At 43.9% G+C, this 21,433-nt stretch overlaps 1 protein-coding gene across 1 annotated transcript in view; it reads left to right on the top strand.

Moving 5' to 3' along the window:
- Window positions 1-21,433, top strand: part of LOC120022280 (thrombospondin type-1 domain-containing protein 7A-like) — a 95,387-nt gene that overhangs the window by 23,469 nt on the left and 50,485 nt on the right. Inside the window, exons 6-7 of the mRNA XM_038966184.1 lie at window positions 6,058-6,213; window positions 9,141-9,344. Of these exons, the coding sequence (XP_038822112.1) occupies window positions 6,058-6,213; window positions 9,141-9,344 (360 nt within the window). The remainder of the gene's footprint in view (window positions 1-6,057; window positions 6,214-9,140; window positions 9,345-21,433) is intronic.

Genomic DNA, 21,433 nt, shown 5'->3' on the forward strand with positions numbered 1-21,433 from the left:
GCGTAGGTAAGCCTTCTAAAGCGACGTAGGTAAGCCTTCTACAGTGGCGTAGGTAAGCCTTCTAAAGCGACGTAGGTAAGCCTTCTACAGTGGCGTAGGTAAGCCTTCTAAAGTGGCGTAGGTAAGCCTTCTACAGCGGCGTAGGTAAGCCTTCTACAGTGGCGTAGGTAAGCCTTCTACAGTGGCGTAGGTAAGCCTTCTACAGTGGCGTAGGTAAGCCTTCTACAGTGGCGTAGGTAAGCCTTCTAAAGTGGCGTAGGTAAGCCTAAAGTGGCGTAGGTAAGCCTTCTACAGTGGCGTAGGTAAGCCTTCTACAGTGGCGTAGGTAAGCCTTCTACAGTGGCGTAGGTAAGCCTAAAGTGGCATAGGTAAGCCTTCTAAAGTGGCGTAGGTAAGTCTTCTAAAGTGGCTTAGGGAGATAAGCCTTCTGTAGTGGCGTAGGTAAGTAAGCCTTCTAAAGTGGCGTAGGTAAGCCTTCTGCAGTGGCGTAGGTAAGCCTTCTACAGTGGCGTAGGTAAGCCTTCTACAGTGGCGTGGGTAAGCCTTCTAAAGTGGCGTAGGTAAGCCTTCTAGTGGCGTAGGTAAGCCTTCTACAGTGGCGTAGGTAAGCCTTCTACAGTGGCGTAGGTAAGCCTTCTAAAGCGACGTAGGTAAGCCTTCTACAGCGGCGTAGGTAAGCCTTCTACAGTGGCGTAGGTAAGCCTTCTAAAGCGACGTAGGTAAGCCTTCTACAGCGGCGTAGGTAAGCCTTCTAAAGCGACGTAGGTAAGCCTTCTACAGTGGCGTAGGTAAGCCTTCTAAAGCGACGTAGGTAAGCCTTCTACAGTGGCGTAGGTAAGCCTTCTACAGTGGCGTAGGTAAGCCTTCTACAGCGGCGTAGGTAAGCCTTCTACAGTGGCGTAGGTAAGCCTTCTACAGCGGCGTAGGTAAGCCTTCTAAAGCGACGTAGGTAAGCCTTCTACAGTGGCGTAGGTAAGCCTTCTACAGTGGCGTAGGTAAGCCTTCTACAGTGGCGTAGGTAAGCCTTCTACAGTGGCGTAGGTAAGCCTTCTACAGTGGAGTAGGTAGGCCTTCTACAGTGGCGTAGGTAAGCCTTCTACAGTGGCGTAGGTAAGCCTTCTACAGTGGCGTAGGTAAGCCTTCTACAGTGGCGTAGGTAAGCCTAAAGTGGCGTAGGTAAGCCTTCTAAAGTGGCGTAGGTAAGCCTAAAGTGGCGTAGGTAAGCCTTCTACAGTGGCGTAGGTAAGCCTTCTACAGTGGCGTAGGTAAGCCTTCTAAAGTGTCGTAGGTAAGCCTAAAGTGGCATAGGTAAGCCTTCTAAAGTGGCGTAGGTAAGTCTTCTAAAGTGGCGTAGGTAAGTCTTCTAAAGTGGCGTAGGGAGATAAGCCTTCTAAAGTGGCGTAGGGAGATAAGCCTTCTGCAGTGGCGTAGGTAAGCCTTCTACAGTGGCGTAGGTAAGCCTTCTAAAGTGGCGTAGGTAAGCCTTCTACAGTGGCGTAGGTAAGCCTTCTACAGTGGCGTAGGTAAGCCTAAAGTTGTGTAGGTAAGCCTTCTAAAGTGGCGTAGGTAAGCCTTCTACAGTGGCGTAGGTAAGCCTTCTACAGTGGTGTAGGTAAGGCTAAAGTGGCGTAGGTAAGTCTTCTAAAGTGGCGTAGGTAAGTCTTCTAAAGTGGCGTAGGTAAGTAAGCCTTCTAAAGTGGCGTAAGTAAGCCTTCTACAGTGGCGTAGGTAAGCCTTCTAAAGTGGCGTAGATAAGCCTTCTAAAGTGGCGTAGGTAAGCCTTCTAAAGTGGCGTAGGTAAGCCTTCTAAAGCGACGTAGGTAAGCCTTCTACAGTGGCGTAGGTAAGCCTTCTAAAGTGGCGTAGGTAAGCCTTCTACAGTGGCGTAGGGAAGCCTTCTACAGTGGCGTAGGTAAGCCTTCTACAGTGGCGTAGGTAAGCCTTCTACAGTGGCGTAGGTAAGCCTTCTACAGCGGCGTAGGTAAGCCTTCTACAGTGGCGTAGGTAAGCCTTCTAAAGTGGCGTAGGAAAGCCTTCTACAGTGGCGTAGGTAAGTCTTCTACAGTGGCGTAGGTAAGCCTAATGTGGCATAGGTAAGCCTTCTAAAGTGGCGTAGGTAAGTCTTCTAAAGTGGCGTAGGGAGATAAGCCTTCTATAGTGGCGTAGGTAAGTAAGCCTTCTAAAGTGGCGTAGGTAAGCCTTCTGCAGTGGCGTAGGTAAGCCTTCTACAGTGGCGTAGGTAAGCCTTCTACAGTGGCGTGGGTAAGCCTTCTTCAGTGGCGTAGGTAAGCCTTCTACAGTGGCGTAGGTAAGCCTTCTAAAGCGACGTAGGTAAGCCTTCTACAGTGGCGTAGGTAAGCCTTCTGCAGTGGCGTAGGTAAGCCTTCTACAGTGGCGTAGGTAAGCCTTCTACAGTGGCGTAGGTAAGCCTTCTACAGTGGAGTAGGTAGGCCTTCTACAGTGGCGTAGGTAAGCCTTCTACAGTGGCGTAGGTAAGCCTTCTACAGTGGCGTAGGTAAGCCTTCTACAGTGGCGTAGGTAAGCCTAAAGTGGCGTAGGTAAGCCTTCTAAAGTGGCGTAGGTAAGCCTAAAGTGGCGTAGGTAAGCCTTCTACAGTGGCGTAGGTAAGCCTTCTACAGTGGCGTAGGTAAGCCTTCTAAAGTGTCGTAGGTAAGCCTAAAGTGGCATAGGTAAGCCTTCTAAAGTGGCGTAGGTAAGTCTTCTAAAGTGGCGTAGGTAAGTCTTCTAAAGTGGCGTAGGGAGATAAGCCTTCTAAAGTGGCGTAGGTAAGCCTTCTGCAGTGGCGTAGGTAAGCCTTCTACAGTGGCGTAGGTAAGCCTTCTAAAGTGGCGTAGGTAAGCCTTCTACAGTGGCGTAGGTAAGCCTTCTACAGTGGCGTAGGTAAGCCTAAAGTTGTGTAGGTAAGCCTTCTAAAGTGGCGTAGGTAAGCCTTCTACAGTGGCGTAGGTAAGCCTTCTACAGTGGCGTAGGTAAGGCTAAAGTGGCGTAGGTAAGTCTTCTAAAGTGGCGTAGGTAAGTCTTCTAAAGTGGCGTAGGTAAGTAAGCCTTCTAAAGTGGCGTAAGTAAGCCTTCTACAGTGGCGTAGGTAAGCCTTCTAAAGTGGCGTAGATAAGCCTTCTAAAGTGGCGTAGGTAAGCCTTCTAAAGTGGCGTAGGTAAGCCTTCTAAAGCGACGTAGGTAAGCCTTCTACAGTGGCGTAGGTAAGCCTTCTAAAGTGGCGTAGGTAAGCCTTCTACAGTGGCGTAGGGAAGCCTTCTACAGTGGCGTAGGTAAGCCTTCTACAGTGGCGTAGGTAAGCCTTCTACAGTGGCGTAGGTAAGCCTTCTACAGCGGCGTAGGTAAGCCTTCTACAGTGGCGTAGGTAAGCCTTCTAAAGTGGCGTAGGAAAGCCTTCTACAGTGGCGTAGGTAAGTCTTCTACAGTGGCGTAGGTAAGCCTAATGTGGCATAGGTAAGCCTTCTAAAGTGGCGTAGGTAAGTCTTCTAAAGTGGCGTAGGGAGATAAGCCTTCTATAGTGGCGTAGGTAAGTAAGCCTTCTAAAGTGGCGTAGGTAAGCCTTCTGCAGTGGCGTAGGTAAGCCTTCTACAGTGGCGTAGGTAAGCCTTCTACAGTGGCGTGGGTAAGCCTTCTTCAGTGGCGTAGGTAAGCCTTCTACAGTGGCGTAGGTAAGCCTTCTAAAGTGACGTAGGTAAGCCTAAAGTAGCGTAGGTAACCCTTCTACAGTGGCGTAGGTAAGCCTTCTACAGTGGCGTAGGTAAGCCTTCTACAGTGGCGTAGGTAAGCCTTCTACAGTGGCGTAGGTAAGCCTTCTAAAGTGGCGTAGGTAAGCCTTCTACAGTGGCGTAGGTAAGCCTTCTACAGTGGCGTAGGTAAGCCTAAAGTTGTGTAGGTAAGCCTTCTAAAGTGGCGTAGGTAAGCCTTCTACAGTGGCGTAGGTAAGCCTTCTACAGTGGTGTAGGTAAGGCTAAAGTGGCGTAGGTAAGTCTTCTAAAGTGGCGTAGGTAAGTCTTCTAAAGTGGCGTAGGTAAGTAAGCCTTCTAAAGTGGCGTAAGTAAGCCTTCTACAGTGGCGTAGGTAAGCCTTCTACAGTGGCGTAGGTAAGCCTTCTACAGTGGCGTAGGTAAGCCTTCTAAAGTGGCGTAGGTAAGCCTTCTACAGTGGCGTAGGGAAGCCTTCTACAGTGGCGTAGGTAAGCCTTCTACAGTGGCGTAGGTAAGCCTTCTACAGTGGCGTAGGTAAGCCTTCTACAGTGGCGTAGGTAAGCCTTCTACAGCGGCGTAGGTAAGCCTTCTAAAGTGGCGTAGGAAAGCCTTCTACAGTGGCGTAGGTAAGTCTTCTACAGTGGCGTAGGTAAGCCTAATGTGGCGTAGGTAAGCCTTCTAAAGTGACTTAGGTAAGCCTTCTACAGTGGCGTAGGTAAGCCTTCTACAGTGGAGTAGGTAAGCCTAAAGTGGCATAGGTAAGTCTTCTAAAGTGGCGTAGGTAAGTCTTCTAAAGTGGCGTAGGTAAGTAAGCCTTCTAAAGTGGCGTAAGTAAGCCTTGTACAGTGGCGTAAGTAAGCCTTCTACAGTGGCGTAGGTAAGCCTTCTACAGTGGCGTAGGTAAGCCTTCTACAGTGGCGTAGGTAAGCCTTCTAAAGCGACGTAGGTAAGCCTTCTACAGTGGCGTAGGTAAGCCTTCTACAGTGGCGTAGGTAAGCCTTCTAAAGCGACGTAGGTAAGCCTTCTACAGTGGCGTAGGTAAGCCTTCTACAGTGGCGTAGGTAAGCCTTCTACAGTGGCGTAGGTAAGCCTTCTAAAGCGACGTAGGTAAGCCTTCTACAGCGGCGTAGGTAAGCCTTCTACAGTGGCGTAGGTAAGCCTTCTACAGTGGCGTAGGTAAGCCTTCTAAAGCGACGTAGGTAAGCCTTCTACAGTGGCGTAGGTAAGCCTTCTACAGTGGCGTAGGTAAGCCTTCTACAGTGGCGTAGGTAAGCCTTCTAAAGTGGTGTAGGTAAGCCTTCTTCAGTGGCGTAGGTAAGCCTTCTAAAGTGGTGTAGGTAAGCCTTCTTCAGTGGCGTAGGTAAGCCTAATGTGGCGTAGGTAAGCCTTCTACAGTGGCATAGGTAAGCCTTCTACAGTGGCGTATGTTGCCTACTCCCCTTAATTGTACCTATTCAGCTAGCATTGCCAGAGGCATTTTATCATTACTAAAATAGATTAGTACGCTGTGCAGATTGAAAAAAAATTATAATCACTTTGACAGGCACCCACCAGGCACACACGTACGCACACACACACACATTTTAACAGACAATATTAAATAGACACACCTTTGGCCAAGTGGACGCAATTTGCATGTGAATGAGTCAGACTCAGGCTTCAGTCACAGCATGGTGATGGAGCTTTGGGAATGATTCATCAGAGCAGTGACCTTGTAGAGGGTCACCTACGGCTCATTGCTTTATCCACCACGTGTGTGTGTGTGTGTGTCTGTCATTGAGCAGCACTGGGCCGGCCCTGAACCTGATCTGGCTTTTGGGGATAGAGAGAGAAAAAAAGGCCTTTGTTGTTTCAAACTAGACTGGATTTAGCAGGATGATGAACAAATGAAAGGCCATACTGTTTGCCAAATGTTTTCATGCATTTGAGATAGCGTGAGGCTTGGAATATTCATTACTATAAACTGCCCTGTGGGGTTTTAGTTGGTATGAGTTTTATTCATGACTGGTGGAACGATTCAGGATTCATTTTCATCCATTAGCCTGAAGTTTTATCCCACTAACCAGATGGAGAGAGCCAGGATAAAAGTAAAATAGTTTGATCCACAGTGACAGTAATAAAATATAGAACTCAGTCTGTAAAGTATATTAAATGTATGTGGATAGTCTTTAAAGGCATATCACTGCACTACCTAGATTTTCTAACATCAGGGGGGGGTTTCATACTTTCATAAGCAGTGACCTATGCCTGGGCTTGCGCCCAACATGACCCAGTAATGCCACAGCTCCTGCCCTGTTCTGACATCATGTCTCTGTGTATCTATCTGTGTTTTAAGCCTCCAGGCCCGTTGATGGTGACCTGTGCCTCAGCCCGCCCCCCAACACCACCCAGCTGTGCCACATCCCCTGTCCTGTGGAGTGTGACCTGTCCTCCTGGAGTGCCTGGGGACCCTGCACCTTCGAGAACTGCCTGGACACAGCTGCCAAGAGAGGTGGGTGGAGCACAGCTCTAATGACAGTTATGCCTAGGCTTTGATACCCATTCGGTCACATAGACGGCCATCTTGAAATGATTGCATTGGAACACCACACACTGGGTGTAACATAGTAATACCAATAGCTATACCTTTAATAATGATGAATATGAACACATTTTTATTTTGATTACTCCTGACTGGGATACAGCACCCAAGATGATATATCCTTGTGGTTGAGCATCTTTTTCATCTAGAGACTCAGATTCGAACCCGGTCGATCACATAGGTAGCCATCTTAAAAATGAAACAGGCATTGGTTACACTGTCAATAGCAGGTCTTACTTGTAATTTTGTCCTCAGTCTGTATCCATCCATCAGTCACTTCACCAGTAACAATAAACGGATAACATGATTGGAGAGCTTAAGCTATGTTCAGTCTGGTACGTGTATGCAACACTACTCTAGAATCCATATTTATTTGTGTTGCATTCAGATAAATTATGAGTTATAAAATGTATTGAGTCTCAATATTGATTTTCTTTATCCTCTTGGCAATCCTCTTGGCAAGCCCCTGGAACAAGACATAAATTGTAGATATAGTGTTGTTCAAAACGGTGGAATATAGATATAAAAAACACTGTAGGCGAGAAAGCAATCATTGTTGCATTTTTCAAAAAGGTCTGTTGCAGTTGTATTAGAAAAATATGTTTAAAAAAAGTTTGAAACCTCACAGCTTCTATATAGAGCACAGATGTACTGTATACACTATAAGCAATATGTTGATATTGACAGGAGATAAAGAGAAGAAAGACAGAGAAAGACAGAGATATGGAGAGAGGATGCTATAGGGAGGGTGCAGGTGTCTCTACTCCCTTTTTGTTAGACAGCGGGAAGGGGGTGACAGTTGGTGCTATTCCATCAGTAAGGGCTGAAATGCTGGCTGACTCACAAACACACACACACACACACACACACACACACACACACACACACACACACACACACACACACACACACACACACACACACACAGACGCTGGCTGGCTCAGACCTTAATTATCTCTGGTACAGGAACAGAACAGCAGCAGCAGTCTCTGAGCCACAGCCCCTCCATCACCTCCACTATGGTGACTAATGCATATTGACTCTATCCTAATGAAGCATCTCAAATGGAAGGGACGCCTAGAAATTGTCTCCCATGTGTCTTAATGATGGATTCACTCTTACCGCACATCTCTCTCTTTCTCTCGTTTCACTACACGCTCGTCTCGTGTCTCACACTACTGCATGTCATACAGTACACGCACAAACTTGACTGGGGTGTGTGTCTGTGTCCGTGCACACTTGCGTGTGTTTGTACACCCTGGCACTCATTAGTTGAGAGAAGCAGACTCAGGCGATTTTTGGGCACTTTTTTATCCCTGTGACAACGAGCTCCATGCAGCATCAATATGCCCTGATATCCCAGTATTCATTCAATCAACGTGTGTCACTCTTTGTGTTGGCTGTCCAAATGGACTGTCTGCACACACACTGTGATTGTATCTATCTACCAGTATTTGACGGATTTTAGTAACATACTGCGCCGTTAATGGGAGATATGTTTCAAAAAAGTGGCTGGTGTCTTAGATACGTTTGTCTCAGCCATGGCCTTTGAGATGTTGCGACACAATACTGTATTGGAGAAGTAATTATAGCCTACACGTTTTCCATCAGTATGTTTGTCTGTGCAAAGAGCCCTCAGGCTCTGACAGGGTGGAAAGGCCTCAGTCAATCTGTTCACCTTGCTGTCCTTTACTGTGGTTCGACAGACGGTAGTGATATTAGATAAAAAACCTGGCTGGATCTCTATCCTAGCCATTCCCTCCTCTCTAACACCCCCACCCCCCACCCCCCCACCCTTCACCTTTCCTAAACCCTCCACCTTTCCCCTTCTTTTCCCACTTTCCCCCACCTGTCCCTGTTAAACTCTCCACCTCAGCCCTGACACTTGACAACACACCTCCATCCTCCAGCCGACCCTCCTAATTAAGTAGAGGGTTCAGGAAGGAATCAGAAAGAATCAGAGGAAAGAGAGAGTTAGCCATCATCCACCTGAGTCCTCCAGTCCTGCTGGCTCCCCCATGCTCTTTTCTTATCAGGTTGGAGCAGCAGTGGAGATTAGGCCCTGAGGCTGGGGACAGGCTGACCTCAGGCTGGGCAGGCAGGGGTTAACATAATACAAACACACACACATGTAGGTGCAGGCACGCACACACACCACACACACACACACACCTCCCGGGCCCCAGCCATCACCACTTCCATGTCCTTGACAAGGGAAAGCCCTCGGATTTGGAACAGCAAAAACTATGAATGTAGTAATGGATTGCTGCATACATTAGTACATGAGTCACTTTGGGTAAAAGCCTGACTTAATGAGGAGAGAATAATAATAGTCATTATGGGAAGCTGTTTCTCTAATGTCTGTCATTTTCTGGGGTTTAATGGTCTTGTCGTGTTAAATAAATAAACGCTATATTACGGTTATCATCAAAGCCAAGACACAATTTGACTATAGCAGAGCAGAGGGAAGTTCATGTACTGAAGTTAGACATTAAGTTGTGACTCCATGAAAAACAAGTTTAGCTACCCTGAAAAGCGCTCTCACAGAGGGGGAGGTTGGTGATGAGGGAGGCCCTGAAAAGTGCTACCACAGAGGGGAAAGTTGGTGATGAAGGAAGCCCTGAAAAGTGCTACCACAGAGGGTGAGGTTGGCCATGAGCAAGGGGGTGGTGTGTGAATGTCAGTTAAAAAAATAATGAAAAGGTGAACTGTAAGTTGCAAAACTTTACTTTACTGAAATGTTATTTGGGATGGTAGAAGCAAATGGTAGAATTCTACAGCTATGTATGGTTCCATGGCAGCACCAGTGTACCTATTTTCCTGTCTTTTCCTACCAGGGTTCAAACTGAGGAAGAGGATAGTCATCAATGAGCCGACAGGAGGAACAGGAAGCTGCCCTCACCTGGTGGAGGCCATACCATGTGACGAACCCAGTTGCTATGATTGGTTGCTTGTGAAGCTGGAGGAGTGTATCCCAGACAACGAGAGAGAGTGCGGACCGGGCACCCATATACCACAAGTGCAGTGTGTCAACAGTGATGGTAAGGGGAGGGAGGGAGGGAGGGAGGGAGGGAGGGAGGGAGGGAGGGAGGGAGAGAGAGAGAGAGAGAGAGAGAGAGAGAGAGAGAGAGAGAGAGAGAGAGAGAGAGAGAGAGAGAGAGAGAGAGAGAGAGAGAGAGAGAGAGAGAGAGAGAGTGGTAGAGAGAGAGGGAGAGAATATTCTAAGTCTTTATTATACTGTATGTTAATTACCATGTTGATTTTCATGGTGTGTTCAGTTGTGTTACAATATGTTTTGGGTGAATCGGAGCTCAGAGACCCATATTGTTTTATTAGCTTTATTGCCTTGAACTGTGCCTGCAGCTGTGTGTGTGTGTGTGTGTGTGTGTGTGTGTGTGTGTGTGTGTGTGTGTGTGTGTGTGTGTGTGTGTGTGTGTGTGTGTGTGTGTGTGTGTGTGTGTGTGTGTGTGTGTGTGTGTGTGTGTGTGTGTGTGTGTGTGTGTGTGTGTGTGTGTGTGTGTGTTGGCCTTGGACCGCAGCCCAACAGGGTAATTGCTGTTTCTGTAACGATCTTGTTCTGTGTATATTTATTTCTCTCTCCATTGTTTGTCTAGTCCTAAGATAGCACAGAGCTATGGAGGCTTGTGTGTATGTGCATGTGTGCGTATACTTTTGTGTGTGTGTGTGTGTGTGCCTGATATACCATGGGGCCGAGGGGCCAGGCACGAGCCACTGCTGGTCGTAATTGTGCTGGCTGAGACACACGGAGAGCTGTGCTGGCACTGCCTGAGGAGGGACACACACACACACACGGACACACACGGACACACACGGACAGAGCTAGATATACAGCACTTGCTAGTTCATGTTCTCTCCAAAATAAACTTGAATACAGTGTCAGAATTCAGTTAGCATGTGAGAGTAAATGAAACAATAACCATAGTGCTTGTTGCTTTTGGCAAGCATGGTGATATTGGCTTATAGTACTGCAGTGGTCCACCATTTTAAGACTGAAGAGAACAGCTTGATCTATTGGACAGTCTAACAGTCTAATAGGGCACACGTTGAAATCATTGTCTCAAATCATTGTGCCAATCCAAGACACTAAAGTCAAAGAGATGCAAAACTCCACAATCCCCTCGTCACACAGATTGCATTATTCTCCGAGCGTGTCTGGCACAGAGAAAACATTTGTTATGGCATGTGTAATAGGAAGCAGCGCACCTGGGAGGAGTGTAACTGATGCGTTTTTAATGTGGTTTGGGAGGTGAGAGTTTTAGTCAGGGTAGATCGAAGGGTCCCTGTGTTTTAGAGACAGAGTTTAATCTCAATAATTGAATTCACCCTAATTTAATTAAGTTCAGAATAATGGAGAAAATAACCATAGCTGACTTGAGAATTTAACAATAAAAATGATTAGGAGTGTGAGTTTTATTACTTCTAATTCAATATATCTGACATAGTTAATCTTCGTTTAAGATGATTAAATAACCCAACAATAAGTAGGAGACAAAAATGAGAGATGTCAATGGCTTGCCTTCACACTCCATTGTGTTGTCAGGGAAATGTGAAGAACTCACTTTTTATTAATGATTCAATTAGGAAATGTGCGTTGTAATTGTATTTTACATCCTGGGAATTTTCTGTTCTCTTTCGTTCGACTAAGATTCACCGTATGGATATAGCAATTATCAGAAGATATGTGAACCATAGCACACTGCCAGCTAATGAGCACCCTAGGGAGGGTGTGTGTGTGTGTGTGTGTGTGTGTGTGTGTGTGTGTGTGTGTGTGTGTGTGTGTGTGTGTGTGTGTGTGTGTGTGTGTGTGTGTGTGTGTGTGTGTGTGTGTGTGTGTGTGTGTGTGTGTGTGTTGATACTTCTCAACCAGTTCTCATAATATAACAATAATCAAGGTCCCATTCACATCAGCCAGAGCCTCATGCTGCCTGCACTGTGCTGTTGCCGTGACGATGACAATGGTGAAAGCCATATTAACTACAAGTCTAATTGTCTCTTCTTTTCAGAGGAGGAGAATATCTATATTGTATATTCAAAGATTTAGGTACAAGATGAAAACTATTATGAGTGAGAAAGGGAGATAACCTTTTGCATAAAGTAAAATTGATGAGATGAAACACTAAAACTAGTCTATCTCAACCATCGTCTCCGCTCACAACTCCCTCTTTCTCTCTTCACCTCCTCATCATTTCATCCCTCCCTATCTCCCTCTTCTACTCACCACTCCCTATTCCTTACTTTTCATCCCTTCCTACTTCCTTATTCTAACCGCTTTCTATTTCCCTCCATCCCCGCTTTCATCCCTCCCTACAGACACGGTGTATTGTGTATATTGACCCATTTAGCTAGGTGGTGAGCAAGCCCAGCCCAGGTACACTTTCCGTCTACACCCTGATTGCTTCATTCAAGGTCACCTCCCCATCCCTTCTCCCCAGTTATAGAAACAATATGGCTGCTGGCTGCAGTGAGCTTGTTCTAACAGCAGCACCCTGTTGAATTAGACTTAGTTACGGGTAAATTAGATTACCTGGCGCTACTCCACACAGTCTGCATTTCACATTAGGGTGTTTGTGTGTGTGCATGTGTGTGTGTGTGCCTGCCTGCGTGTGTGTCTGTGTGTGCCTGCGTGTGTGTGTGTTCCCCGCCCGGATGGAATGAGACAGGGTTGAATAGAGGATATGTCAAACGATGTCTGGTGCTTTTCCATTAAGACACAGTTCAGACCCAGCTAGAGGAGGAGGGGGAGGGGTTTATGATGTGAGGTGTGTACCTAGTTTAAAGGAGAATTGCTTCTTTGATCGGTTGGGTTGCTTGCAGAGCTGAGGACAGACAGCCGTAGCTGGTTGTTTCTCCTCTGTGATTTTGCAGAATTGATTTCTAGACACATGCTGGACAGGGAATTGGAGGATGGGGGGAGGAGGGGAATTTCTGAGAGGTGAAGGGTAGTTAGGATTTTAATGCTAGAATCCTTAGTTGCTACATCCATTTTTGGACTGTGTATTCATTAATTATGAATACCCATTGATTCTTGAAGAACATAACTTATTAATTCCTCATGAATTTAGTTCAAGTGTCGTGCCCCATCAGAACCCAAAATATAAGCTTGATTTACCCCATTGTGAAAAAACAACGTAAATGAAAAGCAAACTCTGCATATCCTCAAAACATTGTTCAAACTATAATTTTGATATCATGAACGGTCAGTTCTTGCATCCATAACTGTGTCTCTGAGTGTGCTTACATTTCTCCAGGCCCATCCCTCAGCTTTTTCCCAAAACAGAGGCGGGGTGGCTGCTTTCCTATTGTTTTAACTAAGGATTCTAGCTATAAGGGTCCATGATTCAATACATTTGTTGTTATTTTTCATTGCAAATTACTTCTTGCAAGGCATGAATCTCTTCATTATTTAAGCCTTCCGAGTAGAAATGTTTTCTTTTTAACATTCATGTTTGTTTTACCATCTTGAGTGTCTATAGACATGTTTCCTCCCTTGGAGTACTAATGAAAGAAGCCAGACTGCAGTCAATGTTTTCACACAAAGATGTCACAAAAAGACAGTCAGTCAGAAGCCATGAGAATAATCAGTCTCATACAAACACTTTAATGATTTCCTTTCCCAATCTATTGCATGAAGACACACAAACACAAACACACACACACACACACACACACACACACACACACACACACACACACACACACACACACACACACACACACACACACACACACACACACACACACACACACACACACACACACACAGTCCCTCTTGACTGGACCCTATTGATCCTCTGTTGTCTGCTACTGATGAAAATGGATTTGTTTCCCCCAAAGGGCTCCAGACATGTCATCAGACTGACTGCTCCTCTGGTTCCTCCCGTCACTATGGAATTTTTATCAGTGGTACAGATAGGAGTGAACCATGAAAGGGGGATGGGATGGCCTGGAATACAATGGAGTGTGAATAAGGGTTTCATTGATATGCAATGACCCACTAAGATATGTGATAGGAAGGGATAGGATAGAGTGAAGATAAGGCTAGGGTTGGAAGCTGTGGAAAAGGGGATGGGATGGGGTATAGAGATGGGATGTGGTATAGAGATGGGATGAGGTATAGAGATGGGAAGGGGAATGGAAATGGGATGTGGTATAGAGAAGGGATGGGGTATAGAGATGGGATGTGGTTTAGAGATGGGACGTGATATGATGATGAGATGGGGTATAGAAATGGGATGGGGTATAGCGATGGGATGGGGTATAGAGATGGGACGTGGGGGGGGCAGGGTTTGAAGTGAGGTTTGTGGTGACATCCTGGCCCTCCCCTCACAAGAGTGATGGGATAAGTTGAGGTGGGGGTGGAAGAGATCCTTGATAGAGGGATGGGGTGCAATAGGGTGGGGTGAGGAGAAGGGTGGGATGTAGGGGTAGAAGGGTAGGGGTGGCGTCCCACAGATTTAGATCGGTGCAGGACCCCAACAATATCTAATGTCTCAATGAAACCTTGAAAAGACTTCATGTGTCTCTAAATCCCAAATCCCTCCATTGTTGTGCGTTTCCCTTTTAAGCTATTTAACACGGTCCTAAATCCATTTAGAGCTTTTCCGGGGTCAGGCATCCTTATTCTGACCTTCAAGATCTCAACAATACACCTCACCTCTAAGACAACCCTCAGCTAAAAAGAATTGGTCAATACATTTTTTTTATGCAAAAATTATATGCATATTTAAGCTTAATCTTAAAAAAAAGCATTGAACATTTTGCCCGTCACTCATAAATTATTTGAAAATATCTGTTAACAGTCTGTCAAATCAAATGAACTAATTCCACAAGGCTATGACTCTGGAATTGATGCCTGATGAAAGCTAAATAAGTCTCTCCCTCTCCCTCTCTCCTTCTCTCCCTCTCCCTCTCTCCCTCTCTCCTTCTCTCCCTCTCTCCCTCTCCCCCTTCCTCTATCTCTTAGCTGTGCTTAGTTCTGTTATGCTCTGCAGGAAACTCTTCCATTCATGTTTGCAAACATCCAGGGGACCATACTACTTCCCGTGTGCACAGCTGTCTCATCAGATTTGTTATGCATATGGCAAGCTACTGAACTTTATGCATTTACATGTTCGTCATTTAGCAGACGCTACTATCCTGATTAGTGCATTCATCTAAAGATTCAGTAGCTAAGTGAAACAACAACACATCACAATCGTATCATGAACATTTTCCCTCAACAAAGTATTTATCAGCAAACTCAGTGCTAGTGGGAAAAGGAATTCCACATGGGTTGTGCGTGCAGGGTACACTAAATTGTGAACAGGTATAGAAACAGGTATAGAAAACACAAGAGTGAACGGGTATAGAAAACACACAAATAGCTGCCAAAGCTACAAAAGAACAAAATGAGATCATCAGAAAATAACAATATATCCGCAGAACAACTCGGCAGAACCTCTCAGTTTTGGTGATAACACCGCCGAGTACAGCTGCCGCTGAAAAACACAGGGGAGACTGAAGTACTAGCACTAAATGCCTAGCACAGGTAAAAGACATACCTCTCAGCACTGACTGCTGATGGCTTGGCAGAGGTGAAAGACACACCTCCCAGCACTGACTGCTGATGGCTTGGCAGAGGTGAAGAAAAACACCCCCTACAATACAACACACCCATAAATTCGCAAGACTGTTACACAAATGTGCATTATTTGTGCATGACACAAGTCATTTTTCCAACAATTGTTTACAGACAGATTATTTCACTTATAATTCACTGTATCACAATTCCAGTGGGTCAGAAGTTTACATACTGTGCCTTTAAACTGTGCCTTGACTGTGCCTTTAAACAGCTTGGAAAATTCCAGAAAATTATGTCATGGCCTTAGAAGCTTCTGATAGGCTAATTGACGTCATTTGAGTCAATTGGAGGTGTACCTGTGGATGTATTTCAAGGCCTACCTTCATACTCAGTGCATCTTTGCTTGACATCATGGGAAAATAGAAAGAAATCAGCCAAGACCTCAGAAAAAAAATTGAAGAAGCCACTGCTCCAAAACTGCCATAAAAAAGCCAGACTACGGTTTGCAACTGCACATGTGGACAAAGATTGTACTTTTTGGAGAAATGTCATCTGGTCTGATGAAACAAAAATAGAACTGTTTGGCCATAATGACCATCGTTATGTTGGGAAGAAAAAGGGGGAGGCTTGCAAGCCGAAGAACACCATCTCAACCGTGAAGCACGGGGGTGTCAGCATCATGTTGTGTGGGTGCTTTGCTGCAGGAGGGAATGGTGCGCTTCACAAAATAGATGGCATCATGAGGGAGGAAAATGATGTGAATATATTGAAGCAACATCTCAAGACATCAGTCAGGAAGTTAAAGCTTGGTCGCAAATGGGTCTTCCAAATGAACAATGAACCCAAGCATACTTCCAAAGTTGTGGCAAAATGGCTCAAGGACAACAAAGTCAAGGTATTGGAGTGGCCATCACAAAGCCCTGACCTCAATCCCATAGAACATTTGTGGGCAAAACTGAAAAAGCGTGTGCGAGCAAGGAGGCCTATAAACCTGACTCAGTTACACCAGCTCTGTCAAGAGGAATGGGCCAAAATTCACCCAACTTATTGTGGGAAGCTTGTGGAAGGCTTCCCACAATAAGTGGGACAATTTAAAGGCAATGCTACCAAATACTAATTGAGTGTATGTAAACTTCTGACCCACTGGGAATGTGATGAAAGAAATAAAAGCTGAAATAAATCATTCTCTACTATTATTCTGACATTTCACATTCTTAAAATAAAGTGGTGATCCTAACTGACCTAAGACAGGGAATTTTTACCAGGGTTAAATGTCAGGAATTGTGAAAAATGAGTTTAAATGTATTTGGCTAAGGTGTATGTAAACTTCCGACTTGAACTGTAATTCTGCTTTGAAAGTTGATAAACTTGTATCCTCACTTTTGAGAAAATGGCCTTTGAATGTTTTGGTACTACTGGAGAGCTCTTCTTTGTCGACACACATTCAGCATCGTTCACACCCTCTTAAGCTTTAGCCCCACCCATCTCTTTAAGGGTTGATCCGAGCGTTCTGTCCTAACATCAGCAGTCAAGCACCCAAGCTAACTGGCTAACGTTGGCTAGCTTAATAGCTATTTCCAGAGACAAATGAGAGAACAGCTCGCTGACCATTTTACTTGCCCTAGCAGAGCTGGTTATCCTGTTCTTATGCTATCCAGAGCATTGGTGACTGCCACTGTGCTGCTTGCAACAATTTATGCATTTTGCAAACGTTTACTGACACCGGCAATATTCAACAGGTGTTTGTCAGTTATTCTGCGCTCTGGCACACTCAGACGAGAGTGTTCTGAAATCTGAGTAGAAAGCCATAGCGAATTTACCAGCTTACGTCTATCAACAGTTGTCGCAGTGACATTCTATTGAAATGGTTAATTGCATAGTGGAGTATTTTGTTAACCTCTTAAGACATGTAGCTAGCTAGCAGCATAAGCAATTAATCATAATCCCAACTCATGACACTACTACCCTGCATGAATCTGTAAGTAGCTAACCAACCAGGTTCAATGTTAGCTAGCTAACATTAGGCTATAACTAGCAAAGCAAATGGCTCTAAGATACGAATAATAAGATCATACACGTAACGTCAGCTAGCGAGCCAGCCAGCTAACGTTAGCTAGCTAGCTAACAGTAGACTTTGACTTGAAATGAAAATGACTTTCTGTCAAAATTTGAAACATGCAATATCTGAAAATGTAACTAGCTAGACTATCCTAACCGTGCTCTGAAATCAGAGTAGATAGCCAGAGCGAATTTACCAGCTACGTCTATCAACAGTTGTCGCATAGTGGAGTCTTTTGTTAAGACATGTAGCTAGCTAGTTAGCTAAACAATTAACCATAATTCCAACTCATGATGTTACTACCCTGCATGAATATGCAGGTAGCTAAACAGCCAGGTTCAATGTTAGCTAGCTAACATTAGGCTATAACGAGCAAAGCAAATGGCTCTGAGATACAAATAATAAGATCATACACGTAACGTTAGCTACTGAGCCAGCCAGCTAAGGTTAGCTAGCTAGCTAACAGTACATTTTAACTTGAAACAAAAATGACTTTTGTCGTGGAAATATTTAGTCAATAATATTTCTCAAATACCGGAGCCTGTGAGTTCAATTAGACTTTACTACAAAGTGATATAAGCCGAGCTGGTTTATGAAGTAACTCCCTTTCCAGCCTTGACACACACTTTTTATGAAGGTTCATCCTTACGTCACACACATAGTAACTCCTCTTTATGTTAATGATTCATCCCCTCTGGCATTTAGCCACTGTTTTTGCCTTGCACACATTTTTGTTTGGTTTCACATTAGGGCATAGAAACATTATGCCATAGCAATGGTACACAAATAAACAGACATGCCCACTCTCAAGATAGGTGCATGTCTAATGGTGTCTAATGACCTAGACACACATATAGAGTGCACTTATCCTGCTGACTACTACGAAATGTATAATGGGCACAATGTACTGGCACATTTCCAATACTTTCTGTAAAAATTAGAAATGTGTAATATCTGAACATGTAGCTAGCTAGACTATCTTACCCATATACATCATGGATGGATGCTTCTCCCTGTCACGGATGCATTGGTTGCCTTTAGATTGAAGATGTAATCTGGAGACAGGTGTTTTCTCCATCTCCTTAGCTATCATACTCTAATTCCACTGATTTCAAAACTCGGTCATCCAGAAAGTGAAGAGCAACACTTGTGCAGTTCTACAACGTGATATATATATTAAAAAAGCAGCGTTAGACAGGATTACCTACACATACTGACCAAATAGATAGAAACGTGCTATATGGCAGACCAATCTGAACTCATCTTTCGGCATGTCCAGCCCACTCCTTATCTCAGCCAATCATGGCTAGCAGGAAGGTTGCTCGCTTTTTCTGTGACTCATAAATTCATTTAGCAATTTTATTAGTATTTACAGATGGCATACACGTTTGTTATTAAGGCACATGAAAGTTCACATATTCCAGAAGGCATTTCTGCCCCCCAAAAAACACATTTTGATATAAAATACAAGTTATGTTCGAATGGCTCTACGGTGAAGTAGTGACCCGCGACATACGACTAGTTTCCTGAAACAAGTCACTTAGGCCTGAACCACCGACAGTCAAAAGTACTGGCCAATCAGACAGTTCAAACAGCAATTATTAGGTAGGCTACTAGTGAAGAGATACTAGGGGAAAGGTGGCACTTAACTTCTTGTCAATAGGGGGCGCTGTTTTCACTTTGGAAAAAATCGTGCCCAATTTAAACTGCCTCGTACTCTGTTCTAGATCATACAATATGCATATTATTATTACTATTGGATAGAAAACACTCTGAAGTTTCTAAAACGGTTTGAATTATATCTGTGAGTAAAACAGAACTCATTTGGCAGCAAACTTCCAGACAGGAAGTGAAAAATCTGAAAACGAGGCTCTGTGTCAGGGCTTGCCTATTCAATTGGCTTTTATTTATCGATATGTATGCACTTCATACGCCTTCCACTAGATGTCAACAGGCAGTGGAAGGTTGAATGGGGTGTCTAGCTTGATCTGAGGCCGAATAAGAGCTTTTGGAGTGACAGGTCCGGTATTTTCTTTGTCTTCGACGGCACGCGGGGGAGCTCGACATTGTCTTCTGAAAAGCGTTCGGTATACACGGCGAATATCTCCGGCTCTGATTTTATTTGATACATATGAGAAAAACATCATAAAGTAGGTTTTTTCAACCAAGTTTTATCAGTTTATTCAACGTTTAATGGGACTTTTGGAATTTTACGTTCTTTGTGCCAAGAGAGGATGGGAATGTTCGCGCCACAATGCTAGCCAAGGTTGCTAATTCGACAGAAGAAATGGACATTCTAAAACCAAACAACGATTTATTCTGGAAATAGGACTCCTTGTACAACATTCTGATGGAAGCTCAGCAAAAGTAAGAAAACATTTATGACGTTATTTCGTATTTCTGTGTAATATGTTGATGCCTATTCTCCGCCGTGTTGGTGAGCGCTGTCTCACAATAACCCAAGCTGTATGTTGTGGTAAAGTTATTTAAAAAAATCTAACACAGCGGTTGCATTAAGAACCAGTGTATCTTTCATTTGCCATACAACAAGTATTTTTATGTAAAGCTTATGATGAGTTCTTTGGTCAGATTAGGTGAGTGTCCAAAATATCTCCGGACATTCTGGGGAAATGTTGCTACGTATTCACAATGTATAACCACAATTTGCAGCTCTAAATATGCACATTTTCGAACAAAACATAAATGTATTGTATAACATGATGTTATAAGACTGTCATCTGATGAAGTTGTCCAAAGGTTAGTGATTAATTTTATATCTATTGCTGGTTTTTGCGAAAGCTACCTTTGCGGTGAATAAATGCTTTTGTGTGTTTGGCTATTGTGGTAAGCTAATATAATTCTATATTGTGTTTTCGCTGTAAAACACTTAAAAAATCTGAAATATTGGCTGGATTCACAAGATGTTTATCTTTCATTTGCTGTACACCATGTATTTTTCATAAATGTTTTATGATGAGTATTTATGTATTTCACGTTGCTCTCTGTAATTATTCTGGCTGCTTTGGTGCTATTTTTGATGGTGGCTGCAATGTAAAACTATGATTTATACCTCAAATATGCACATTTTCGAACAAAACATAAATGTATTGTATAACATGTTATAAGACTGTCATCTGATGAAGTTGTTCAAGGTTAGTGATTAATTTTATCTCTATTTTGTCGGTTTTGTGAAATCTACCTATGCGTTGGAAACATGGTGAAAATATGCGGTTGTGTGTTTGGCTATTGTGGTTAGCTAATAGAAATACATATTGTGTTTTCGCTGTAAAACATTTTAAAAATCTGAAATGATGGCTGGATTCACAAGATGTTTATCTTTCATTTGCTGTATTGGACTTGTGATTTCATGAAAATTATATTATATGATATCCCTGTCCCGTTAGGCTAGGCTATGCTAGTCAGCTTTTTTGATGAGGAGGATCCCGGATCCGGGAGGGTGATGAAGTAGAGGTTTTAAGTTCAAGACAATAAGAACAGCTACTAATTGAATCAAAAAATAGACTCGCTATACTTGTTAATCTACCGATTCACCCTCCCGGATCCGGGATCCTCCTCATCAAAAAAGCTGACTAGCATAGCCTAGCCTAGCGCCACAGGGATATCATATAATATAATTTCATGAAATCACAAGTCCAATTCTCCGCCTTGTTGGAGCCAACATAAACCACAAAAATACGAAATAACATCATAAATATTCTCTTACCTTTGATGACCTTCCATCAGAATGTAGTGCAAGGAGTCCTAGTTCCAGAATAAATCGTTCTTTTGTTTTAGAATGTCCATTTCTTCTGTCGAATTAGCAACTTTGGCTAGCCATGTGGAGCGCACATGTCCAAGAACTCTTGGCGCATGGAACGAAAAATTCCAAAATTCACAATAAACGTTGAATAAACTGGTCAAACTCGGTTGAAAATCCATCTTTATGATGTTTTTCTCATATGTATTCAATAAAGTCAGAGCCGGAGCATTTCGTCGTGTATACCTAACGCATTTCAGAAGACAATGTGGGGTTCCCTGGTGCGCAGTTGAATACTGCCAAAAGGGCAGACCTGTCACTCCAAAAGCTCTCATTCGGTCTCACATCAAGCTAGACACCCCATTCAACATTCTACTGCCTGTTGACATCTAGTGGAAGGCGTATGAAGTGCATACAGATCCATAAATATAAGGCAATTCAATAGGGAGGCCCTGACACAGAGCCCCATTTTCAGAATTTTCACTTCCTGTTTGGAAGTTTGCTGCCAAATGAGTTCTGTTTTACTCACAGATATAATTCAAACAGTTTTTTTTTTAAACTTCAGAGTGTTTTCTATCCAATAGTAATAATAATATGCATATTGTATGATCTAGAACAGAGTACGAGGCCGTTTAATTTGGGCACGATTTTTTCCCAAAGTGAAAATAGCGCCCCCTATTAAGAAGAAGTGAATATACTACTAATCGTTCTGCCAGCTCCAATGGTGTTATGT

The sequence above is a fragment of the Salvelinus namaycush genome, chromosome 27 (assembly GCF_016432855.1).
Source record: "Salvelinus namaycush isolate Seneca chromosome 27, SaNama_1.0, whole genome shotgun sequence".
Taxonomy (NCBI): domain Eukaryota; kingdom Metazoa; phylum Chordata; class Actinopteri; order Salmoniformes; family Salmonidae; genus Salvelinus; species Salvelinus namaycush.